The following is a 17,624-nucleotide window of genomic DNA, read 5'->3' on the forward strand; positions in this document are numbered from 1 at the left end:
GCATTCAGACATACAAGCTTGCAATTTCCAAACAGGTTTGCTTTAACGGTTCACTAGAAACAATGACCGCAATGTGTTGACTGTCATGATGTTGCAGAATTTTCATAGTGGCCATGCAGGTTTTGGTGGTAGTTGGTGGAATGCAGACAGGCCTGGTGGTAACCGAGAGATATACTGTGATTAGGGACTGGACCATTGTCACTTCACTTTTAAGGTGACAGAATACAGCCAATAATTTCAGATCAGCGTGATAAAGGAGTTGAATCTTAAAGCGCAACTTTCCCTGTGGGATTCCTGACCTGCGGTGAAAGTCTACCGGCTCATTGCCGCATCACTCTCTCTGTCTTACCTGTCCACTGTTCACTCATCCTTCCTCTCCACCCATTCATCCTCAAGCCCTCCACGTGTCTCCTCCCTCATGGCTGGGGTCATATATAACGGTGATGCCACAGGGATTTCACTTCTCTTCAGGGACATTTCACAGGTGTTGTTCCTAACTTTGACAGAGTGTTATGATTGAGGATCATCAGAAGCTGAGGAGTGGCACTTTTATTGTTTAAGGGTGAGATTGAAACACTTTCTTTTGTTGTATTTTATTTTGCAAACGAGTGAATTCTGCACTTTTTTTCATTGGTATTTTTTTCTTTTTTTATTCACTGCTTCTCTCACTCTCCCTGTGTCCCCGCCTCACGTTTCATTTATCTTTTCCAGTTGAACAACAGGTGTCAATGTCTCCGTCTCTGGCCAGATCTGCTCCGAGCGAGCTCAACCATTGGTGGAGCCAGCTGAGGTTTCGCCTTCAAAACAAGAAAGGATGGAACGAGATGTTGGATGAGACGTTTCTGCTACACACCAAATAGTACAAAACTTACAACAGATACCATTTTCCAACAGTTTCCAACAATAAATTCGATTATGTCAAAATGTATCACATGGAGGTGTACGGCCTAAGTTGTTTAATTACTGTACATGTTTTCTTCTGTCTTTTTCCAGCATAAATGACATTCCTCTCTTCTATGCGGCTAAAAAGAACAGTGTTGGTTGCATCAAGAAACTGCTGAGTTGTGCATCCACTAATATCTTTGAGAGAGGTAAGACGGAGCTGTGACTGTTGTTATTTCAGAGGAGTGCTGTGTCAGTTGTAGTGTGTCAAACTGTCGTCCTGTCACGCAGGAGCTCTTGGTGAGACAGCGCTTCATGTTGCCGTGATGACTGATAACCTGGACGCCGCTGTGGCTCTGATGGACGGAGCTCCTGAACTCATCAACGAGCCCATGACTTCCGAGCTCTTCCAAGGTTCACACACATCAACTCACTGACACAGAAACAAGCGCAAACACGCAGCATGCTATTTCATTCAACGTGTACACGAGTGAACTTATCAGCTTTATGGTCGGCAACTAAGAAAATAAAAAAAGGATTTCATAGACAGACTCAGATGAGGTATTAGAGATGAACAAAAAGAAGACTGTTCCATGTGTTTTGTACTACATCACTTCAAATGTGGATGCATTATGCATTTTATTTCTTTCAGAATAAAAAGGGATATTTTCAAATTAAGAAACATTTGACGTAAGAAATTGCAGTTAAAATTGACATTGGACTATTTATATGTAAACTTTAGGTTTGCCTAAAAGAAAATCGATCTCACAAGAGGCATTTATTACAATTCTGAAGGTGGCAGATATGATAACTTATTACAGGACAGTAATTCAACTAAGTAGCAAAACTTGTGAGGTTTTTGGTGTAAATAACAGAAAATTCATGTGAGTAACAGCATCACAACAAACAAACCTTAACACAGAGTAGCTGTTAGTCAACTTTTACTCTAGTTATATCACTTTCCCACTTCATATGAGTCAAAGTTGTAATACCTAAAATGTGAATTATTTACAAAAGCATCGAACCAATAAACAATATAATAACAATTTACAATTGTGAACTCTTGAAACTCACTTTAAGAGAGTGAAACATGATTACATGTTGTTAGGATGGGTTACAGTCAGTGATGAAAAGTAACTAAGTACTTACTGTAGTACTGTACTCACAATGTTTCGTACTTTAATGCTGTTTTAAGCTACTTTATACTTCTATTACACTACATTTCAAAAGAAAATAATGTACTTTTTATGTTTATCTGACAGCGTTAGTTACTGTAGTATATTATAGTTTACTTAAGTAAATGACTAAATGCTTCTTCCACCACTTGTAACATCTAAACAAGACACACAAGTTTATGTGAGAACAGTTTATTTACAGCAGACTGAAGTACAACGCTCTCCCTACTCTGTCTCAGGTGTTACTCCTCTCCACATCGCTGTTGTGAATCAGAACATCAATCTGGTTCATCATCTGATCAGTCGTGGGGGTGACGTGGCTACACCTCGAGTCACCGGTCTCTACTTCAGGAAGAGGATAGGAGGACTCATATACTATGGTGAGTCAGCATGCTTACAGTAAAAAGAGGTAATGGTGGTGGATGTAGCGACAAGGAACCCCAAAATGCTCATTAAGAATGTGGAATGTAGATAAAAAATGTGTGTTCATTCTTAGTGACAGAAAGAAAAGATGGCGTTTTTCATAATGTGCATTTGGTCAACAGGTGAGCACATCCTGTCTTTTGCTGTGTGTGCCGGGAATGAGGACATTATCTCCATGGTAATCGACGGCGGGGCCAGCACCAGGGTCCAGGATTACCGGGGTATGAAATACCTCCTCTTGGAGAAGAGTCCAGGATTATTTTACAACCGTCTGATGTTTTGATTATTAATAGCCTTCTGTTGTCTCTTCTCGTCTCTTGTCGACACTCTTTCTGCATTCCCTTGTTGTCTATCTAGGTAACACCGTGCTTCACATTTTGGTTCTGCAGCCCAACAAGACGATTGCGTGCCAGGCCATTGACCTGATTATGGCACGCGATGTGGAGCTGGACCAGTCAGTGCCACTCGACATGGTGCCCAACTACCGAGGCCTTACACCCTTTAAACTGGCTGCCAAAGAGGGAAACGTTGTTGTGAGTGATATGAAGCCTGAGGGGGGGTGGGGGGGGGGGGGGGAAGGGGGTCACAGGGGTGAAAACCCAACATGAAAGGTGGAGCAGATTATTTCACTAATCCTGTCCTCACTGCTGAGCTTCCGTCTGTCATTCTCAGGCCTTTCAGCACCTGGTTAATAAAAGGCGTGTGGTCCAGTGGAGTCTGGGCCCTCTGACATCTAACCTGTACGACCTGACGGAGATCGATTCATGGGCCGACAACATGTCAGTGCTGGAGCTCATCGTGGGCAGTCACCAGAAAGAGGTACAATACAAAGTATTTCGGTGAGAGATAACATCGTTGATGTGGTGTGAAGAAATTAAATTTCGTTTTTTTCTCCAGGCTAGAAGGATACTGGAAGTGACCCCTGTGAGGCAGCTGGTTTGTCTTAAGTGGAACTTGTATGGAAAACATTACTTCAGGTACAGTTTGGTATCCGAAGTCAAATATCTGAACAGTACACATTACCAGTCTGGTTTTACACGTGTTGTTTTTCTCTCCTTTTGTTGCGTTAGGCTGCTGCTGTTACTGTATCTGCTGTACATCGGGACCTTCACACTGTGCTGTGCATATCGCCCTCTGAAGGACGCTCCGGAGAACTACACACAGTCAGAGATGGACAAAACCATCCGTGTCCAGAAAACCCTAAAGGTGCGTAGATACATACATGTGATATTTTGTACTTGTAGTATTTTCATACTGTGGTGTCACTACTTTAACTAAAGATACAGAGTGTAGCATTTAGACCAGAAATGTAATGTAATATTATTGAGTATGTTTTCTTTGTGTATAATCATCCGACAATAAGAATCTGTGTGTTTGTGTCACTTTTGAGTGTGCTGTTTTTTTCTACATACGAAGAGCTACAGTAGCTCAGAACGGCCAAACCAAACACTGGCTCTACAAAGGGCCATTCACATTTTGGTGTCGGCCGCCGTAGTTCTCCTACACACTACTAGACCTTTAAGTGAAATATCTGAATACTTTGCCCATCACTGGACCCCAAGAGGCATCTCACCTCAAACTATTTGGGGGGCACAGAACCCCTGTTTATGCATAAATATCCAGTCCCAATGATAAAGATGAAGTAAATCTAAAACTGATAAACTACAAAAAAGACCCTATTTTAGCTCATAGTTGGACCTTATATGTTATCATATGTATACTGTGCATGTGTAAATGTCAAACTGTGCACCTGCATGTGACACACAGTCTAATAATGGTATACCTTTTAAAATATGAATACATCTTTGTTTCCTCCCTCAGGAGAGTTATGTGACACATGAGGACAACCTGCGGCTAGCGGGTGAGATCCTCAGCATCCTGGGAGCCTTTATCATTCTGTTGCTGGAGGTGAATTTATGGAACATGCTTCATCTTCTTACATATACTGTATACATATGTATATATTGCACTGACACATCCTCCTGTACTCCCTGTTCCAACAGATCCCTGATATACTGAGAGTCGGGGCAAAGCGTTATTTTGGCCAAACAGCACTGGGAGGCCCCTTCCATGTTATCCTGTGAGTAGAAAACACGTCTTAGCAGTGTAATAAAGCGCACTGTTCTGAAAGACCCTCTAACCTGTCTGTTGTTGTTTTGACCCAGTATCAGCTACGCGTGCCTGGTGGTGCTGCTGTGTGTGTTCAGAGCCTGCGAGGTGCAGGGGGAGGCTGTGGTGATGGCAGTGTGTTTAGTTCTTGGCTGGAGCAACGTCATGTTCTTCGCCCGAGGTTTTGAAATGCTCGGCCCTTATGTCATCATGATACAAAAGGTAGGACTCAGACACAGTGGTGCATGCTGTAAGAGCTTATGAGTCATGGAGAAATAGCTGTTTGTCCCACACACACACACACACAGGCACACACACCTGTACCAAAGTGTTTTTGAAGCAGATGTATTCAGTTGTTGTTTTGGTTTTTGAGGTTCACCTATTTGTGTGACCTACCATGTGTCTCATTTCCCCCTAGATCATATTTGGAGACCTGACAAAGTTCATGTGGCTGAGTTTCATTGTGCTCATTGGTTTTTCCACCTGTGAGTATATTTTGGGTTACATGTACAAACAAGTATTTAACCCTTACAAAGCCTGAAATATAGGAAGTTCTTGAAATGAGATAACGTTTCTACTCCCTCACACACTTTTTCTCAGCCCTGTGGATGGTGTATATGACCCAGGAGCCTGACTCCATTCCTTCATATCGCTCCTTCCCCATCACCCTCTTCTCCCAGTTTGAGCTCAGCGTGGGCCTCATAGACCTGCCTGTGGACCACACCATCGCTACTCCCCCGATCGTCCATGTGCTGCACTGCACCTTCTCTGTGGTCTCCTACATCCTCCTGCTCAATCTTCTGATAGCTATGATGAGTGACACACACTGGAGGGTGGCCCAGGAGAGAGACGAGCTCTGGAGGACTCAGGTAATACACACACAGATATGGACTTGTATCTAAGGACACGAACATAAATGCATAGAAACATACCTTCATGAATTAGTGTGTCGTGGTTAAAAGCTGTAATGATGTCGTACAGGTGGTAGCCACGACTTTGATGCTGGAGAGAAAGCTTCCCCGCTGCTTGTGGCCTCGGCTCGGGGTGTGTGGGATCAGCTACGGTCTGAGGGAGCGCTGGTATCTCAGGTGAGACGGAACAGAAACAGAAGTAAAAGCTTTAAAGCCGCTGAAAATGTGTTTCCTGATCAAAACTGATTTCTGAAACTGAAACTTTGGTATAAAATAGTGTGTCCATGTGGGACCCCCTCGGTCATCATAAGAAAGCTGAAAAATAAAAGGTTTTCAGAGCCTTTAAACTCACCAAAAACACCCTTACCTTAAATAGCAAAACTGGAAATAATTAATGTAAATTTTCCTTGAATAAACATTATCACCTCAGACTTTTTTTAGGCTTGCTATTTTTGCTCAAAATAATCATACAGAAAGAAGATTGTCCACTGACCACAATCTAAGTAGTAATGTGTAATGCAGCCACAAGTCCTGTTGTGCTGTGAGTAAGCAACACAACTCTCACTCTCACAGATCTATTATTATCCCGCCTCCTGCACCTACATAAGGACCACTACAGCTTTACACATGCTGCATTGTCTGGTTTATCAAAAGGCATATTAAAGGGGCACTCCACCGATTTTACATATTAGTTTAATACTCAGGGAGTATTAATCAGCCCGTGAACACAGTTTTATGTCTTCTGTGGAGTTTTTTCAAGTCTGAAGGTCTGCATGGAGTTTGAAAGATGTGAGTTTTTACGAAGCAACGGAGGAAAGTCCAACAGAAGACGCTAATGAGCTGCATTATGGAAAATGTGGGTGTCTCTTGAGGCATACGGGGACAAAAAGTCAGGATATCTTTGCTTCTACTGTTGGACTTGTCTCCAACTTCCGGAGTGTAAAACTAAATAACAGAAGCTCCCTTTAAAACATCATCATGATCGATTAAGTAGTGAGAGTATTTCTCTTGAAGCAACTGTAACGATTTTTTCACTCTTTGCAGGGTCGAGGACAGAAATGACCCAATGTTGCAAAAGATGCGGCGTTACGTCAAGGCTTTCTCCAAAGACGAGGAAAAGGAGGGATTGGAGAAGACGGACGCAACAAAGGGGTCCATCTCAGGAACCCCCAGGCTCAGACCCAAAAACAACAGGAGGTCTCTGGGAGGGTGGCAAATGGTTCGCCACAGCGCTTTGGGACTGGAGATGGAGCAGGAAGAGCCGGAGGAGGAACAGGACATTAAATACGTTTAGGAAGCGATTCTGCCTGAAGAGCAGTCTCCGAGGCCTGAACATATGACGTACACGTAAGGTGTCGATGAACAAACTTGCAAGTCGAAGAGTCAACTGACTCAATCTGCCTATATATTCAACTGTGCAATTGTTCCTGCAGTATTATGCGAAAGAAGAGTGTGTTATTTTTATAGCAATATAAAACATGTGTAGCAGTAATATATGCTCAGCTAAAATAAAGTGAAACATAGACATTCAACTTATTGTGTAGCTGCATGAACGTTTTTATATGAGAATAAAACTTTGTTGAAACAAACTTACTGGCCCTCTCATTTGTGGAAAAGTCAGACAGCAGTTAATAGAATCATACAGTGGATAAGACATAGCCTGAGTGATTAGTGCTTACAAGCATAACTGACATGTTAGAATACAAATTAGGCAACACAATTCTAAACCAAAGTATGATATATATTATAATACAATCAGATATAAAAGCTCTTCAAGCGTTGAATATAAAACTATCATCTAAAAAGCTTCATCATCTTTCTTTGCTGGATATTCCTGATTAAAGTGGAAAGAGATATGATTTGAAATCTTATGGAGGAGTTGATGCTTGTCGACAGAGGATTGGTTTTGCTCATTACTCTGTTTTAAAAAAGCGAGACATATGCTGTCAGAACTGCAGCTGACAGATGAAGTAGGAGACGGCATTGCAGGAAGCTTTGATCCAGTTCTCAGGTGATTTTGCATTGCTGAGGATCCCACATTCCCCGCCTGGTGGAACGTTTGCCCAGTAACTGCAAAACAATAGAAAAGAATATTGACTATCACACAGTAATCGCGGGATATTGTGCTTATCTGTTGTTAGTGAAGCGGCGCCATGTCCCACTCTGCTCTCAGGTTCTGTTTTGTTTGTTTCACGTCATTCGTGTTTTTATTTTGTTAACCTCTCGTTGCAGTTCACTTCCTGCCTTTGTGTGTTTTCCCCCCAGTTTTGATCCGTTTCACCTGTCCCTCGTTAGCCCTGCACTCACCTGTTCTCACTTCCCCAATCAGTCAATTACTAACAGCCCAGTTGTTTTGTTCTTTGTCTTCGTTGCTACATGTTTACATCTAATCTGCCTGATTTTTGGACTCTCTGTAAGCATTTTTGCTTTAATTTAATTTGAGAGTCCTGCTATTGCATCTGTCTTTATGAAGCTCGTGATGTTCCGTTCTTGTTGGTGACATTGTCGGAAATGTGTAAATTGAATTGTATATTTGAGCACTGAGATCATAGTTAGTGATGGTCGGAGGTGTTTCTAATGTTCGGCACCCTATAGTATTATAGTAGAGAGTGGCTTATTGCACCACCTTAAACTATGACCCCAATACTGTAATAAACATTAAAATCAAACAAAAGGAACATTATAATCTTTGTAGAAGTATAATTTACAGCAGAGCTGGTGTATTGTGATTATACAGGTGTACCTAATTAATTGGCCACTGAGTATATTTGTCAAATACATAAAGAGCAATTACAGAAATAAATGTATCAATCATTCATCACCTCTCTTGCACCACAGTGTTGTCGACCCAGGTCCATGTGGCTCCTTTCTGTCTCAGCCCGATCCAGTATATCATTTTACCTTTCTCAGTCAGAAAATTCTAGAAGAGAGAGCACCATTTTTACATTTACCAAAAATGATCACCATTTTTAAAGAACTGCTTGGTTACACTTCATGGTCAGCGAAGGAGGTGATATAAGCTCCACCTGAACTCTCCGGCTGGTAACAACAGCCAGAGCTCCTCCTCTGGCGGTGCAGTTCCTCTGGCTCTCGTCCCAGCTCAGCCTGAAGGTGGACAGGTAAAAACACGACCGGCCAAAAGTCAGCCACCCGTCAGCGCACTGCCGACAATCCCGATCTGGCAGGAGAGAGGGATCAGTGCAGAACATTCTCCAGCAAGGAAAACAAAAGTTCACTAATGTGGACTACATTGCACAAATAATGAAGCAGACCTGTCCTCCTTCTCCGATTAGCTTTGTTATTCCTTCTGGGTTTCTTTTTTTCATGTCTGCCCATATTTTGTGCATACATGTACTTTTGAATGTGCGTATGTGTTCTTGTGTCATCACATAGCATTCTCAAATGATTTTTGTCAGGAAACAATAAAGCTAATTAAAGTCAACAGACCCTTTGAATTTAATTAAACTCTTCTCACTTCTCTAAAAACAAGCACATGAACTTCCTCTGACGCCTTAAAAAACAATTTGGGCGACTATGAAAGCAGAACCGTTACCAGACACATGGTGATCGAGAAAGAATCATTTGTTTTTCTTTCGATTTAGATGCTTTTTTGGCTTGTGCAAGGTTTTCTACTAAGGACATCGCACTCACGTTGGGGTATAGTGCTGGGGAATAGATCCAGGCACTCCTCATAGCTGCAGCTTGGAGCACCTCCCTTCTCCACTGCTGTACTTTCCGCTCTCTCTGGGCACTCGGTGGAGCCAGTTTGGGCTAGAAAGCAGAGCACGGTGGGAGGAGTTGTGAGGGAAAACAATGATGCCCACAGGCAGCAGCAGTGTAATCAGACACTTAATATCTCGAATTGTTCTCTGTTATGAGCAAAAATAGAACAAAAGTGATCCTGGCATTTTTTAAATATCATTTCTGCACTGCCAGTGAAACCTACAGTCCACTAACAATCTGCTTTGGTGTTGTTTTTACAGCGCTGACATGATCCATGGCCGCAGATACTCACGTTTCATGCTGAGGATAATGACGACCAGCAGCAGGACGAGGCAGATTACGGTGAGGAAGAAACACGCAACACGGTACACACGTGTGTTTCCCTCAGTCTGTTTGCCTTAAAGGGGGAAAACATCATTTCATAGATATTTCATAATAAGCACAAACATAAACCACCATCAAGGCTCTGGCCTACCTTTCCCCCCGTCCAGTTCAACAGATAACTTGGACTCAGGTGACAAGTTCTCCCTGACTTCATCTTTTTTATCCTCGCCATAACTGCGACAAAATTTGATGTACATGAAGAAAAGTGTCCCGGTATTTGAGATGAGGCTTGTTTACTCCGTCCTGCTCCGGTTGCCTCTTCCTGCTGACTCACGTCTGAGTGCAGTTTTAAGACACAGCCACCCCCTCCTCCCTTGTCTCGTTGCCATAGCAGCATGACATTCACTGATTCCCAAATTATTCACGGAGCACAGAGCACGGCTTGTCCCTCAATTTCCAAAACTTTTACTGTTTCTCTCTTTGTCTCTCCCTTTACAGTTCTTTTTACAATTGCCACGACACAAAAAACGGTACTTGTGGCGCAGCTATTGAAAACACTAACTCGTGTCTCTATTGACCATTTCAATGAACCAGAAGCACATTGTCTTTAGAAATTCAAAAAAACACTTTTTGCAAATAACTACACACGGTAATCTGCATTAGACACATCATTCAAAATGTAAAGCTTGTGTGTGTTGTTGCTAAACACTGCCATTGAAATACCACACTCAATTATCAATCACCTATACCCAGAATGCACCTGTGAAAATACCTATAACCAATTTAATCACTTATAAATCAGAGCTTGAGAAGTCTTAATAGGATTCAAGTTTGCTCTTTGGTGTGCACAACGGAGGCCTATTCTAGAGCGTTAGAGAAAGTAATTGTAACAAACTGTATTTTGCTTACAGTATGTTCATGTTATCTTCAATTAAAGTAATTGTGTCCGACACTGATAAGAGTATTGAGAAAAATGTTTCCCTCTTGATCATAGTATTCACAGCAATGTAAATATAGAAATACCAAAGTTGTTTTAAACTTAGCACATCAAAGGGCTGTTGACATGTGGAAAGAGCTATTTAGTTGGTGTTTGTGTGTTAAATTGTGATACAAAAATACCCCTTTTTAGAAGAGTTCATTTGGCTTTTAATTAAGTGTTTGCTTTTGCAAAAGATGTAGGATATTTAGCGTTTTGGTCTTTGTGTCTAGAGTTTCCGACAAAGAGGGCCCTAGTTTTAGAAATTCTGTTTTTAGCAGTTGAAGAAAACGAGTGTGTGAGAGAGTCACAGACAGATAGTACCCGGAGACACTGTTCTCCAAAACAACAGATAGGATGTGTTTTTGAGGTCATTTCAGACGAGTGTATGTCGGACACAGTTCACAGAGAGAACACACAGTCACCATTGATACGGAAACTTTAAAAATGTAATTAAAGTGCAGGATTTTGTGTCAAACCAGCCCTCAAGACACCTCAGAGATTCTTGCTGCCTCTTGAACCTCAAAAATATTAATACAAATACAATATTTTCCTTGTATACAAAAGGGCGAAAATATAATTCTACCGAGTCAAAGAAAAGAGAGTAAATTATAGTGCAGTAGCTTTAGTGCACTTCATTTACTTATTTATAGCATGTTAATAACTAGCAGAATTAGAGGCGTTTTGTTCAACGGTACACACTGTTGAGCTATTTTGCTGTTGCTGTCTTTTTATTTTTATTGGTGTTGCATCACAACAACATGTGTTGTTATATTACTCACATATATAATTAAGAGCTTGCTCTCGAGATGAATAACTATTTTGTTGAAAGATATTTTTTTTCCCATGCTCACCAAAATTAAGGATGTAAACAACTTTTAATGCATAAAAAACTAATTGTATTAGTCTGGGTATTAATGTGAATGTCCACATTAAAATCTTTGAACTACCGTTAACCATCACATTTATAAGTAGAACACTTACAAGAATAAAGAATAAATCTTAGGCAAATTATACTTGAAATGAATAAATAGATTTCAAAAACAGATCAGCCAACCAATTTAATAATAAATCATTTGAGTAACCTTTGAGCAGAAATTCTCTCGCAAATTGAACTCGCAATTAATTCATTGATTGAAAAAAAAGAATCAGCAGATTAATCGATAATAAAAAGAATCATTAATTGCAGCAACTTCAGCTATATTTTAGCTTTGTTGTAATGCTGTTTTGCAAATATACAGTACTAACAAATATCCTTTTTATAAAATTGTGAAAAAATGAAGTTGTGAGGATTTTATAGTTTTTCTGAAAATAATTCAAACTAAGCCTTTTGGAGATGGTATTCATGAAAGATGGAGTAAAAATACACATTTTTCTTTTTACATATTGTTACGGCTTTTTAAGTTGATTGGCTTCCTAACAGGGAAAGAAAAGCTGTTGAACTAAACAATGTCGTAGCTCTGCAGCCGGTAGTCTCTAAAGCCATAACAATCAAACCACAGCAGACATTCTCACTGTAATGTTTGTGGTTGATTATAGTTTAGTCGTAACACTTTTTTGAAGAATTGCTGATGTTGTTTAAAACTATCAGACCTTTGTTTCTGCTTTCTTCTTTTCTTATTATTTGAATGTTATTTCTAAGAAACACTCAAGTCATTCTTATAAACTGAAGTTAGACCGTACAGTAACACGGATGATGAAAACACTTCCTGAAATACTCGGCAATGTAGGGAAGTTGATAAAACAGCCTTGTTTTTTTACTTTAAATTTAAATTAAAATATGAGTGAATTATTTGATGAAGCTGTGCACATAACAATGTGTTATGGAAGACCCATGAAGACCTTTTATTTTTTCATGAAGACAGGCAGGCCTGCTTGAATGCATGCTGAAATATGCTGTTTTGGGGCGTTTCCGCTGTACATTAAATAAACAACCTGATTTTTTATTTATTTTTTTTGCTATAAAAGTGTACCTGGTCTTGTTTTAAATGGAGTGCCCCCATGTACAGCTTCCGAATAGATGTCCTCAGATGGACTTTGTAGTTTAGAGTAGTGGTCTGTTTCAGCTTCCTCTAAAGTGAGACAAAAACATAGACAGACATATTTTAACAGAAATCTGGAATTAGCTCTTAAATTAAAAAAAAAAAAATGTTTATGCTTGTTTCATTCTACCTTTTCAAAATATGTAAAATAAAACATTTTTGTGAGACAACACTAATAAGGTGCATGCATAACTTTAAGTTTATATATAGATATACAGATATATTTATCGATATAAAATAAGTTTAATTCAAACCTTCAATTTTGACCTCCAGCATCGGTTCACTTGCTCCTTCATCTTCTTTGCTTCTTTCCTTCTCTTTAGCGATGTCCTGCATCTCCATAGCTCCTCTCTTCTATTTCTCTAACTTTCGATTTGCCGGGAAAGTCTTTCAGACCCGGCTATTCAACTGACAATGTAGTTATGTAACCGGTTGTCATGCAGTTGAATGCAGATGAAATGTCTCAATATTGTTTTGTTTGAAAAAATAAAACCCACAAATTCTCCCAGACCTATAAGTGTCCAGCGAGTATGACTCATGTAATCGGTAAAGACAGAACACTTCCCCATGAAGATTTCTCCTCTGTCTCTCTGCTTCCTCTAAACCACATGTTAAGTATGCAAGTGGCTCTGCGGGAAGGCGTTTGTGTGTATCTCAATGTGCTTTTTAAGCATTTTATTGTGTGATATGATTTAAAAAGGCGCAACTGTACTCTAAAAGTGCAATATAAACTTTGAAAGAAAAGGCTATAATTTAAATGTGTCTACTTCTATTGATGTCTAAAACCTCCAGTGAGACAGATGGAGACACAAAAACAAAATTAGCATTTTCATCTTTATTTCCCACAAAAGTTTGATATTAATTTACAAAAAAAAAGAAAACTATTTGCATTAAATACAGATGACTGAGAAAGATTTCGAGCGCTCTCAACATAATTTCAATAACTTTTTTTTCATCCTTCCTCTTTCTTCTTTCACCAAGTAAGCAATTAACATAACTTGAAATGTACTTCAATGCATTACGCTCATTCCGAAATACTGACGAAGGTAACCCTTCCCAGTGACCCCTCTGCCGTGTGCAAAGCCTTTCTTCCACCATGTACTGTAGTTGCTTATCAAAACTAATATAGAGAATAATAGCAGAGTAATGCAATACAAACAGCCTTAACTCTTTATTCCTCAGACAGTCTCACTTTGTCTCCTCTCATTCTCTTTCTCCAGTCTTTTGTCCTCCCTCAGGCACCGTACACGCTCTCATTACTGTAGGTCATGTAGAGAAACAGGTCCTCGTCATGGTGCTCCTGGAACACAACAAAGCAAGAGACAAATGAATAATTCAACACAACAAGTGTACGTGAGAGTGTGCTCATCGGCTGACCCAAACACACTGACTACATAAAACTGCTCTATTAGCTTAACAAAGTTACTATTTGTACATGATAAATGCATTTATCCGTCGGTTTCATTTGATTACTCTGGAATACAATTTATTTTTCTAGAAAATTCCTTTCCAAAATCTTGATCTTCTTAGCCTTTAACAACAAAATAGGAACAAACGTCTTGTTTCATTTTCAGAATGTGTCAATAATTAGGTCTGAACTCTTTTTTTTTTTTTTTTTTTATGTGCACGGGGTTACTGGCAGACTATACGTGAGATCAAGAAAAGCGAAGCAACACCGCTGCCTAAGCAGATCTGTCTGGCATCGAAGATGTCTTTGGTGTGTAAAGAGGGGAAAGATGAAATTTTATTCGAGTGTAACCTGAAACTTTGCATTCCTGCAGCTGTGAGCAGGCAAACTCAAATAGCTAAATATGTTTGTACTGGTGAGGTGTGGGTGGAGCTTCGTGTGAACATGTGTCTGGACGGGTGCAGTTACCTCATATACAGCTGAGAGAGGGGAACTGGATGGGGGAAGGGAGTTGTTGACGAAGAAGAAGAGTGCCTCCTCCGGTCTCAAAGACACGCGCTGACGGATCAGGAAGCACAACTGGCCCACTAAAAATAAGGAAGGAAAGAAAGAGAGCGAGATTGTCAGCATGGGTCATTTTAGATGCATTGAAAGAAAACAAGCAAGTGTGGGATACGACCGAGTCACTGGTCAGTCTTCAGACAGAACACAATACAACTGTACTTTTAAGAACTATAATCAGATTCAATCAGAAAGACAAAAAAAAAAAGCTATGAACAACAATTTGCACTGAAATAAGGTGGAATTAATAACATTAATTATGGCTCAGTTCCATTAATGACAGTGAACTAGCACGTACAATACCACCATTACACCAAGTGGAATCAGCCATCATAAACCCATGCTTTTCCTGCTGTGATGTGTCAAAATGTCTGCTGTAAAAATCGCTCGAGATCAGAGCAAGAGAAGAGGGAGGCAGGTGCATCGCTGACAGCGACTGACTGATCAGCACAAAGTTTCGCTGGCCGTTCAAACTTGAAATCGGTCTCGTCCAAGTCACAGGTGCCTAGCTTGGGTGATGAGAAGCTTTTGAATGGGTTTATGTGTTTCACCTGTTAAATCTGAGGGCACGAGGTATTTCTTCTTGTCCAGTTCAGGAGCTCGTGACCTCGTGGACCGCTCCACAATGATCTGGTTGAAAAGAAAGAACATTCAGTCGTCACTGACAAGAGAAAAGAGTGTGTTCATGTGCCAAAATCTAAACCACAACAAATTAATATTGAGTCTATTATTTGTGGAACTGGCTTTTAAAAGAAAGTCTTGATTACTTTTCTATTATCATACATAACTTCCTAACCCAAGTTTCGATTGAAGGTCACTCAGTTGAAATGCATCCAGTTATCAGAACCGATGTCATACTGACCGGTATCTTGTCAGGATGTTTGGCCCGAACTCTCTCTCCTTCTGCTCTCCTCACCTCTAGTGGCACTGAGCGCTGGTACTGACTGCCCATCTGAAAACAATACAAGGAAACAAGCAACACAAGAAAACATGAAGTCCCCGAACAAAAGAAGTATTTACCAAGCAGACAAAGGAGAAAGAGAACCGACTGACTTTACCAACCAGTGCACTGAGTCAACAAGTGATAGTGATCGCCTGAAGAGCACAGCTCTGTTTATTGCAAGATGAGATGTATGCCACTGTCACAAGTGTTTTATGTTGGCCATATTAGGGATATCGGTCTGGCTCTGGGGGGGAATGGCTAATATTTCAAGGGTTCCAGTGTAACCAGTGGATATCCGGGTAACAGATATCCAGGCCAAGACTTCCTCCTCCGAGCACCGGTCATTGTTTACAGTCGGATTAGCAACATGAGATGCAAGAACGGAGTTATGAGACAGATTGTATATCTGCTTTTATATACAGATATCTGTTTATAGAGATTAGATGTGGGTGGTATATATAATATACATGTGTCACTGTAAGAGATTTCGGATTATTTACACCAAGGTAACTATCCCTTTTTAACTAATGTTTAGATGTTTTAAAGGATTCATTATTTTGTTGTTGATTAATTCAACCAATTAACTGAGCTTCAGTGTAATGGTAATTTTTTACATGGTATATATATTTCTACTCAGTATATTGTATTCATGCAGAAGTAATTTTGTTCTGAACTTTGTTGAACTTCACCGTGTCTCTGTTGTGCAGAAGAAGAGTTATCCCTTGCCTGTTCACAAAGATAACTAACTGTGTTGTATGAGAATGTTCCACCGCCAAGGCCTTCAGGCTTGTTTTTCATTGTTCCTATCAGTCGGAGACCAAAATGTCTGTAACATTGGCCATCGGCCCCCACCTTTGCTCATTCTGTATAAGGAAAGCTTGTTCACTTTTTTCTTGACAGGATTTTTGCATCAATGAAATACCTTGATTTTTCAAACGACGCGTCAATTAATCGATCAGTATTAAAAAATAAACCGGATTTAATTTAATATTTAATAGATTAAATCAGTTCAGTCAATGTATGGCTAAAATAGTGGATAAAACCAAACATTGTCTGATTCCAGCTTCTCTAATGAGAGTATTTTCTGCTTCTTGTCATTTTCTGTATCAAGAACAAAATTGAAGACATTACCTTTGGCATTTTTTTACTGGATTGGCCCAAAACAGACTACAAAACAGTTTTATCTGATTATTATTGTCAATAAATGTACATTAAATTGGATTTAACAGTGATATTCATTTATCTCTGTTATCTTTGTTTATTTTAAATTGTATTGTTTGAATTGTGCTAAATAAATAAATACATTTCCAGAAAATATGCAGTATGTGTAGAAATATTGATATAAAATGTATAGAGCGTGATTTAAGCATGTCCCCTCGTGGTCAGCCACTATTACAGCATAACTCGTCCCACTTCTTCTTCTTCTTCTTTCATTTAAGTACAGATCGTTGTGGTCTCGATGACACGTGTTTACGGTTCACTCTGTTTTGGGTTATCGTGACATACGAGGCCACGTCACCTTTCACAACAGCGTCAAGATCAGCTGAGTGAACTTGCGTTTATTTTAAAACTGGTTTAAAGAAAACGACCAAACTAATAATGTACTTACTGCTAACGTCTCTAGGTCCATACCGTGTATGTAAAGGGCTGGCGTGTTTTTGCTTACTGTACCCGAAGTCTGTTGTTTACGTTGCAAGCTGTCAACGGTAATGCTAACAGCAGCAGCTGTAGGATCGACCGACAAGACGTCACTTGTTTACATACCTTTGAGAAGGACAAAGACAAGTTTCACTCAAAACACGACAAAATCCAGATTTACTCCACTGGTCCCTTGAGTCAGGTTTCTCAAAATAATGCCTTGGGTCCAAATTAGCTTGAAAATATACGGGAATACGGTCGATTTCAAAGATGTCGACTGATCAACTGGCTCTGCAGAACGAAAACAACAAATACTGCAACGCCCGCCCACTACAACTCTGGCCAATCAGCGACGAGCACGTTTTTGACAGCGGAGCTTTTTAAAGGGCAGTGAATTCATTGGATGAGTCATGCAGTCCGTCTACACTTGTTGTCTCGGTTGTCGCCCCGTTTTCCGGGAATGATGGCACAAATAACCAATAGCAGGTCCAGGAACTGGACCACGCCCG

General features: G+C 40.1%; 3 protein-coding genes across 4 annotated transcripts; 1 reads left to right on the top strand and 2 right to left on the bottom strand.

Annotated features, from left to right (window-relative positions):
* Positions 1 to 728: 728 nt before the first annotated feature.
* Positions 729 to 7,043, top strand: trpv6 (transient receptor potential cation channel, subfamily V, member 6; the record flags this gene model as incomplete). Its single annotated transcript, XM_079164652.1, has 16 exons — positions 729 to 859; positions 994 to 1,091; positions 1,174 to 1,296; positions 2,297 to 2,437; positions 2,603 to 2,701; positions 2,838 to 3,013; positions 3,153 to 3,299; positions 3,378 to 3,457; positions 3,551 to 3,686; positions 4,302 to 4,388; positions 4,484 to 4,560; positions 4,646 to 4,811; positions 5,008 to 5,074; positions 5,190 to 5,458; positions 5,571 to 5,677; positions 6,545 to 7,043. 16 exons carry the CDS (start codon positions 729 to 731, stop codon positions 6,792 to 6,794), a joined length of 2,154 nt encoding a protein of 717 aa, XP_079020778.1. The 3' UTR covers positions 6,795 to 7,043.
* Positions 7,040 to 13,117, bottom strand: LOC306699877 (type-2 ice-structuring protein). Of its 2 annotated transcripts, XM_079164659.1 has the most exons (7): positions 12,820 to 13,117; positions 12,497 to 12,595; positions 9,516 to 9,620; positions 9,152 to 9,271; positions 8,527 to 8,678; positions 8,323 to 8,420; positions 7,040 to 7,570 (listed from the first exon to the last, which is right to left on the bottom strand). In XM_079164659.1, the coding sequence occupies exons 1-7, from the start codon at positions 12,905 to 12,907 to the stop codon at positions 7,447 to 7,449; spliced, it is 786 nt and encodes a 261-aa protein (XP_079020785.1). In that variant the 5' UTR covers positions 12,908 to 13,117; the 3' UTR covers positions 7,040 to 7,446. The 2 variants fall into 2 exon arrangements, with proteins under 2 accessions (XP_079020785.1, XP_079020786.1); XM_079164660.1 differs by lacking the exons at positions 12,497 to 12,595; positions 12,820 to 13,117 and adding an exon at positions 9,699 to 9,873.
* Positions 13,118 to 13,385: 268 nt separating this feature from the next.
* LOC306699879 (gamma-aminobutyric acid receptor-associated protein-like 1) lies at positions 13,386 to 17,435 on the bottom strand. Its single transcript, XM_079164662.1, has 5 exons — positions 17,242 to 17,435; positions 15,397 to 15,486; positions 15,086 to 15,164; positions 14,442 to 14,560; positions 13,386 to 13,865 (listed from the first exon to the last, which is right to left on the bottom strand). The coding sequence occupies exons 2-5, from the start codon at positions 15,484 to 15,486 to the stop codon at positions 13,800 to 13,802; spliced, it is 354 nt and encodes a 117-aa protein (XP_079020788.1). The 5' UTR covers positions 17,242 to 17,435; the 3' UTR covers positions 13,386 to 13,799.
* Positions 17,436 to 17,624: the final 189 nt, after the last annotated feature.

Source organism: Pholis gunnellus, assembly GCF_910591455.1.
Source record: "Pholis gunnellus genome assembly, chromosome: 8".
NCBI classification, from domain to species: Eukaryota; Metazoa; Chordata; class Actinopteri; order Perciformes; family Pholidae; genus Pholis; species Pholis gunnellus.